The sequence below is a fragment of the Gekko japonicus genome, unplaced genomic scaffold, assembly GCF_001447785.1.
Source record: "Gekko japonicus isolate JY-2015 unplaced genomic scaffold, Gekko_japonicus_V1.1 scaffold5226, whole genome shotgun sequence".
Classification (NCBI taxonomy): domain Eukaryota; kingdom Metazoa; phylum Chordata; class Lepidosauria; order Squamata; family Gekkonidae; genus Gekko; species Gekko japonicus.
The window spans coordinates 50,106-58,529 of NW_015168822.1; the positions used below are offsets into that span (position 1 = coordinate 50,106).

General features: G+C 48.9%; 1 protein-coding gene across 1 annotated transcript in view; it reads right to left on the reverse strand.

Moving 5' to 3' along the window:
* Positions 1–4,493, reverse strand: part of HAUS7 (HAUS augmin like complex subunit 7) — a 25,335-nt gene extending 20,842 nt beyond the window's left edge. The window contains exons 1-2 of the mRNA XM_015415739.1: positions 4,429–4,493; positions 680–741 (exon numbers count right to left, since the gene is read on the reverse strand). Coding sequence (XP_015271225.1) covers positions 680–741; positions 4,429–4,441 — 75 coding nt within the window. The 5' untranslated portion in view covers positions 4,442–4,493. The remainder of the gene's footprint in view (positions 1–679; positions 742–4,428) is intronic.
* Between the last annotated feature and the right edge of the window lie 3,931 nt (positions 4,494–8,424).

Below are 8,424 nucleotides of genomic sequence, written 5' to 3' on the forward strand. Positions count from 1 at the left end.
GCGCTGGCGGCACTTGCGGCTATGGGCAGAGCGAGCGCAGCGGAGCGGCCTCCGGAGCTAGCCGAGTATGCAGCGGGCTCGGCAGAAAGGATTTAAAGGGACAGAGTTAGCGCAGCGGCGCAGTAAGGGTTTCAAGGCAGAGCTATGCAGCAGAGCGGCAAGTGGCCGGGGAGGAACGGGGGGGTATGAGAGGGGGGGTCCTCCTTCCTCTTTTTTTTTTTTTTTTTTTTTTGAAGTAGAGAATCCAGGGAGAAAAAACCTGAAGGGAAGAAAGAGAGGTTAGTGCAAGGAAAAGAAAAGGAAAGATGAAAGCAAGGTTTGGCAAAGCCTAAAAACGCTGCTCTCCCTCTTGAGGCAGGAAAAGAACTGAGGATGAGGGTGACTCCCACACAGGAAACAGTAAGTTCTTGGAAGTCCTGCCTCCCTGAAAGGAGGGTGGGAATCACCCACAATCAGATGTCCTCCAGCTCAGAGGGAGAATTCTATTTTGTGAGCTACTGGCATTGAAGTTGTGAGCGAGCGATGTGGCTACTGCATAAATTAGTTGGCCCTGGAGCCATCCCTTCCTGAGCTGAGACAAAAATGTGTGAGCTGGAGGCTAAAAAACGGTGAGCTCGCCCACACTGACTCAGCTTAGAGGGAACAATGGCCGTGACTCAGGAAGTCTCTCCATGCTTACCTCGATGAGATCCAGGTCATCAACTCGACACAGCATCAAGTCGGACCCCAGCTTTGCCATTCCTGTTAAGAGAGCAGCAGTCCCATTAACAGGCAGTTTTAGTGGCATACACCATATGCTTTCCCGGCCTTAAACTGGGTCTGAAACCCCCCCGCACCCACACATACACAAAGCTTCCCCTGGAGACACACTACAACAGCATGCTCCACCCTTTTCATACTTTTGGAATTCTGGCACGCAGTGGTCAGCGTAACTACAAAATGGCTTCCATGGGGGGAGGAGCCAACCTCAAAATGGCTGCCAGAAGAGGTGGGGCCAACCACAAAATGGCCGGGAGTGAGGCTGCGTATAACTCTAAGAGTAACTCTTCAACTTTCTAGGCAGAAGCTTTGTTTAACACGACACCTTTTTAAAAAGTAGCATATGGTCTAAAAACATTGGGGAATTTCAGACAGGTGCTTTCTCCCGGTAGGGAACCGATTCTCAACCGGGTGCTGGTCTGTCATTTCAGACAGAACCCGGTTGAGAATCGGTTCCCTACCGGGATGAAGTGGCATTTCACACAGGGAAGCCTCTCTTCCGATTAGGAACCGGGAGGGAAGCGTTTTACCTGTCAACCGCTTCCGAGGAGGCTCCCGTTCCCTCTCCCGGTTCCAATACGCTTCTTTCCCGCCTTTTTTCAGCCGCGCGGGCTTTTTTTTTTTTTTTTGAACGTTCGGCTTATATCGATATATCGATATAACGCTATACCGATCCCATTGGAATACTGGTATATCAATATATCGCTATAAGACGGACTTAAAAAAAAAACGTGGGGAAACAAAGCGGTGCGTGTGTGAAACGCCGAACCGCTTCTGAATCGGCTCCTTTCCGGTAGGGGCAAGCCGTGTGTGAAACGGCAGCCCTCTACCGGTTCATCTGCAAACGGAAGACTCCCGGCTTGAAACCGGGAGAAGACGGGTAATGTGAAATTCCCCATTTTCTTGTGTACACTCAGTGAGGATCGTCATGCTGTGGTGGCAGCTACTGCCAAAGCGATTTTGTGGAATATCTGCACAGCGAATGGCTAGTCAGAAGCCTTGCTTGGCAAAAGCCACACCTGGTCCCATCCAATTTCTAAAATACATGGTGGGTGCCAGAAAGGGTGTGGGCAGTCGCCATGGTGCACGTGGGCGCCATGCTGGGGATTTCTGAACTACAACCTCTCATTCACAACATAGCTCCGGATTCAATGAACGTAAGACAGGCATCCTGACATGCAGCCAGGCAGTTTATGCACTAGTTTCAAACACAACTGAAGGGGAGGGGCCGTGGCTCAGGGGAAGAGCTTCTGCTTGGCTTACATACGGTCCCAGGTCCAATCCCTGCAATCTTTGATTAAAAGGACCAGGCAGGAGGTGATGAGAAAGACCTTGAACTGAGACCCTGGCTCAGCGGTAGAGCCTCTGCTTGGCATGCAGAAGGCCCCAGGTTCAATCCCCGGCATCTCCAGGTAAAAGGACCAGGGAGGAGGTGATGGGGAAGACCTTGACCTGAGACCCTGGCTCAGTGGCAGAGCCTCTGCTTGGCATGCAGAAGGTCCCAGGTTCAATCCCCGGCATCTCCAGGTAAAAGGACCAGGGAGGAGGTGATGGGGAAGACCTTGACCTGAGACCCTGGCTCAGTGGCAGAGCCTCTGCTTGGCATGCAGAAGGTCCCAGGTTCAATCCCCGGCATCTCCACTTAAAAGGACCAGGCAGGAGGTGATGGGAAAGACCGTGACCTGAGACCCTGGCTCAGTGGCAGAGCCTCTGCTTGGCATGCAGGAGGTCCCAGGTTCAATCCCTGCAATCTTTGATTAAAAGGACCAGGCAGGAGGTGATGAGAAAGACCTCAGCCTGAGACCCTGCCTCAGTGACAGAGGCTTTGCTTGACATGCAGAAGGTCCCAGGTTCGATCCCCAGCATCTCCAGTTAAAAGGGCCAGGCAGGAGGTGCATGGTTTCCTGTCCTGAAAAACACAAAATGCTCTACATCTGACAGCAGCACTACAGATAAGATTAGAATTTCAACAGCCCATCAATATGCAAAAGAACCTCCTCAGGAAACAGGAAACCTCCTCAGCAAACAATCCATATACAAAAGAACCTCCTCAGGAAAGCTCCTCCATTAGCATGTCCACAGCCTGGGGAACTCCTACAAGAGAATGACTCATCCCTACCCTTACCTTCTGTGCTTCCAGTTTGGTGTAGTGGTTAAGTGCGCGGACTCTGATCTGGGAGAACCGGGTTTGATTCCCCACTCCTCCACTCGCACCTGCTGGATGACCTTGGGCAAGCCACAGCTCTGACAAGAGCTGTTCTTGAAAAAGAGCAGTTCCTGTCAGAGCTCTCTCAGCCCCACCTACCTCCCACCAGGGTGTCTGTTGTGGGGAGGGGAAGGGAAAGGGGTTTGTAAGCCCCTCTGAGACTCCTTTGGGTAGTGAAGGGCGGGTATAAATCCAATCTCTTCTTCTCTAATCTGGGAGAACCGGGTTTGATTCCCCACTCCTCCACTTGCAGCTGCTGGATGCCCTTTGGCAAGCCATAGTTCTGACAAGAGCTGTTCTCTCAAGGGCAGTCCTCGAAAGAGCTCTCTCAGCCCCGCCTACCTCGCAAGGTGTCTGTTGTGGGGAGGAGGAGGGAAAGGTGTTGGCAGCAATCAACTTCCCCCTTCTTGCCTCTGTCGTCTGCTAGGAGGCAGAACATCTTTCAGAACGAAATGCAAAATCGTCAAGCCCCAGACCTGAAGTAAAAGGTATTTCTCCACAGCCCCTTTCAACCCGATGTCAGACTCAGGCTGTGCCTCTTGTAGTTCAACCTGATATATTTTACTAGCTTTCTGTATATTCTGAAATGTTCTGCCTGTTCTCTCTATCCTTATCGCTGCCCGCACCTGCCATTGCATTCCAGGTAGGGGGGGGGAGTGAGTGTCTGTAGTAATTTAGGGAGGCTAGCTTTGGTAGCTTTGGTGTAGTGGTTAAGTGCGTGGACTCTAATCTGGGAGAACCGGGTTTGAGTCCCCACTCCTCCACTCGCACCTGGCTGGATGACCTTGGGCAAGCCGTAGCTCTGATAAGAGCTGTTCTTGAGAAAGAGCAGTTTCTGTCAGAGCTCTCTCAGCCCCACCTACCTCACAGGGTGTCTGTTGTGGGAAGGGGAAGGGAAAGGAGTAGTGAAGGGCGGGGTATAAATCCAATCTCTTCTTCTTCTTCTTTTACCTCACAGGGTGCCTGTTGTGGGGAGGGGAAGGGGAAGGAGTTTGTAAGGCGCTCTGAGACTCCTTTGGGAAGTGAAGGGCGGGGTATAAATCCAATCTCTTCTTCTTCTTCTTTTACCTCACAGGGTGTCTGTCGTGGGGAGGGGAAGGGAAAGGAGTTTGTAAGGCACTCTGAGACTCCTTTGGGTAGTGAAGGGCGGGGTATAAATCCAATCTCCTTCTTCTTCTAAGAGGCATCAAGACAGCTTTCTTCACGAGAAATGTCCTTGAAGTACAGTCTGTCCTTGGCTAGATAATGACCGTATATCTTTCACAGTCATTGTAACTGTGGATGTGAGATGTGAATGGAATTTTGGGGTTGCACCGATATCCAGCTTTCCCGCCTTTGCACCTCAGTCCTAACAAGGCGTCTGAACCCACAGCATGTCATATCTCTAAATAAAACATTCACTGAAGAAAGTGTGTGTGGAGAGTGACTTGACTGGGACCCTGACCCCCGAGCGCCATATGTACCTTTAATTTTCATATCCCTCTGTGATTCCTTGAGCGATGAGAACTCGTCTTGGAGGGGTGGATACACACTGCAAGGGAGAGCAAACACACGGTCAGGTCTCACTGCCACGGTTTTGAGACGCCAAATTCCTAGAACTTCTGATGAAAAAGCTTCAATACCCACTTTCTTACCAAATCTATAACCGTTTCGCTGCTATGACAAGACGAAACGCAACGGTTATAAAATTTAGTTAGCATACAGAGTTGTACTAGTCGGCATATTTATGGAACCTGAAACTATAAATGCCTTATCTATAAGCAAAACTGCAGCTAAGTCCAATAGGAAAGCAAAGAAGAAGAGGAGATTGGATTTATACCCTGCCCTTCACTACCTGAGGGAGTCTCAGAGCGGCTTACAAACTCCTTTCCCTCCCCCTCCCCACAGCAGACACCCTGTGAGGGAGGTGGGGCTGAGAGAGCTCTTTTGAGGACCGCTCCTGAGAGGCCAGTTCAGAGAGAACTTGCGGCTGACCCAATGTCACACCAGCAGCTGCATGTGGAGGAGTGGGGAATCAAACCCGGTTCTCCCAGATTAGAGTCCGCGCTCCTAACCACGACACCAAACTGGCTCTACAAAGAGCTGCAAAGCTGGCTGTCTTACTCATTCTGAAAGGAGATGTAAATCACAGGATATGCTCCCTCCTGCTCTAAGCTGCGGAGTCTTGTGAGCAAAAATCCTACCATGTGAGCTACCAGCATTAAAGCTGTGAGCCAGTGATTTGGCTACTGCATAAATTAGTTTGCTCTGGGGCCATCCTTCCTGAGCTCAGATAAAAATGTGTGGGCTGGAGGCTAAAGAACTGTGAGCTAGCTCACACTAACTCAGCTTAGAGGGAACACTGCATGGGAGAGTTAGATTCGAATCCACTGGCACCTTAGAGACCGACGACAGTTTCAGGTTATAAACTTGTGAGAATCAAAGCTCCTTAGTTGCTGTAGATTTTCTGGGCTGTCTGGCATTGTAGGACCTGACGTTTCGCCAGCAGCTGTGACTGGCATCCTCAGAGGTATAACACAGAAAGATGGAGTGCTCTCTGTGTCAAGATGAGAAGAAAAATGGTAGGCAGGTAATTTATATCGACTCAGGAAGGTGGGGTAGGGCTGAGTCATTATCTTGTAGGAGTTCCCCCAGGCTATGAGCATGCTTGGAGGAGCTTTCCTGAGGAGGTTCTTTTGCATATGGATTGTTTCCTGAGGAGGTTCTTTTGCATGTGGATTGGCTGTTGAAATCCTAATCTTCTCTGTAGTGCTATTGTCAGATGTAGAGCCTTTTGTGTTTTTCAGGACATGAAACCATGCGCTGTTTATTTGTAAACTCTCTTCTTTCCTGTTGAAGTTGTGTTTATGTTAATGAATTTCAGTGGCTTCCCTGTGTAATCTGACATGGTAATTGGAAGTGTTGTCAAGTTTTCAGTGTCTCGGAACAAAATACTGTGTCCTGTTTGAGTTAGGCTGTGTTCAGCCGCTGCTGATCTTTCTGGTTGGCCAAGTTTGCAGTGTGTTTCATGTTCTTTTATTCTTGTCTGGATGCTACGCTGTGTGGTCCCGATGTAAACTCGTCCACAACTTCGTCAGAAATTAGTAGAAACAGGTTTCATAGGTCTGCTCCAAATTTCTCAGTTTTCCAATCTGCAAAAAGTCCTTATTAAAAAATGGGGGGGGGGCCTTCACAATGGGTCCGCCTCCCCCCTCTTTCCCGGGCCTTGGCATCTCCACTGGGCCCTGCTCCAACTCTTATTTCACCGACACAGTCTGTAACCAGGTATGACAGCTACCTGATCCTCCCTTTCACCCAGCCAGATGGGCATACTAAGTGTTAGGGCAGGGGGCGGCCAAACTTGCTTAACGTAAGAGCGACATAAAATAAATGTCAGGCGTTTGAGAGCCACAAGACATGAACAAATATCACACATACGTTTTTATTGTAAATACGCAGGTTTGCTTTTTATTAACATTAAATGAGACTGCCAAAAGTAGAAACAAAAGGGGTAAAACCAGATATTGATAGTGATATTTATTTGTCCAATGATATTTGTTTGCTAATGATATTTATTTGTTTGCTAATGATAACTATTTTTCTGAGAGAGAGAAAGAGGGGGAGGGAGGTGGAAAGAAAGAGAAAAAGAAAGAGTGAAAAACAAAGAAAGCGAATAGATGGGGAGGGAGGGACATATATATATTTGTACTTTATCAACGCATACACCAGAAACGCCAATGATCTGGAACGCAGTCTCCCAGTTTTGAGAGTCCCATAGGGATTCAAGGATTCACTGGAGCCCAATTGAGGAACTAACGTAGGTCCCTCCAATATTTGTCATTATGCGTAAGCTAGACGACAACAAGCCACGTTTCGCCAAAGGCTTCTTCACAAAGACGGAACCCTGAGTCTTCTAGAAGCAAGCACATAAAGTTCTTACCACAAGTCAAAGGTGGAAACGCACAGGGGTCATTTCCTGCAGGAGCGGCACTCCGGCAGTAAAGAGCCCAGGGGGCGGGCACATGCAACAAGCCCCACCCCCTGCTCCCAGCAGCCCTCAGTCAGTGCAAGAGGCAGCCAAGTAAGTTGCAAAGCCCCACCCCCACCCCGTCCAAAAGAGTCCAGTGGCACCTTTAAGGCCAAGTTTTATTCAGGTACAAGCTCTCCCTCCTCTGCGAGGACAGATCTGCACGCCCCCCCCCCATAGCCAGCAATCCAAAAAAGTCCAATGGAGCCTGAGCGGTGGGTGTTAAGTGATGCTAATGAGTTATGCTAATGAGCTCCTGCACCTCTTTTTCTATGAAACGACCCCTGGAAACGCACACAAAGCAGCCTTCAGCAGAGTTTTAAATTACCTGCTCCAAAGGGAAAAAATTCACCAACGTATTGTTTCCAAAGGACACATTTGGAAGCATTTTGCACTTTGACTTGAGATCCAGACTGAGGCAAAAGATTTGAGATCAGCAGCAACTGTGGGACTATTAGAACTGGGAGATTGTGTTCCATATGATTGGAGTTTCTGGTGCAGGAGTTGATCAAGTTTAAATATATCAGTGTCCCACGATATGTAAAACACGTTATAGTTAATTTCATGATATCTTGATTACACTGGACTGTGTCCTCTTTGGTGTAGTGGCAGGGGGGCCTTGGGGGAGTCACAGTTCTCTCAGAGCTGGTCTCCTATCCCCTATGAAACATTGTTAGTCCCGTCTAAAAGTGTAACTGTAAATCACTTTGAGCCCACTCATGGGGAAAGCGATGAATAAATCGAAAACATTATTATTCAGGAGCAGTCCTCTAAAGAGGTGTCTGTTGTGCGGGGGGGGGGGGAGGAGTTTGTAAGCTGCTCTGAGACTCCTTTGGGCACTAAATAAAATATCTTCTTCATTATATCCTTATTACATTTTTTTAAATTAAACTCTCCTCGTATCCTTATTACATTTTGATACAATTGTTTTAAGACTTGTGGTTGCGTTTACTGTTGAGCACAGGTTGCTTCCTTTGTTTTGCATACTTCTTCTGTGCTGCTCTTTGGTTTTGCTTTTCGCTTCCAAGAGCAGGCTAGCCCGGGCGATTCAGGTCAAGGCAAGAGACGAATGGAGGTGGGTTTGCCCTTGCCTGCCTCTGCACAGCAACCCTGGACTTCCTTGGTGGTCTCCCATCCGAGTACTAACCGGGCCCGACCCTGCTGAGCTTCTGAAAAGATCCAGCTTGCCTGGGCCTTCCAGGTCAGGGCGAAACAGAGTTACATCCTTCTAAATCCCCTGAAAGTCAACGGGCTTAGAAGGGTGTATCTCTGTTCAAGGTTATGCTGTCTGGGACTGGTTACGCCGGCACTACAGCCAGTTTGCTGTAGTGGTTAGGAGCGCGGACTCCTAACCGGGTTTGATTCCCCACTCCTCCTCCACATGCAGCTGCTGATGTGACCTTGGGTCAGTCACAAGTTATTCATGGGATAGGTAGAGAAAGAGGTACTTTTC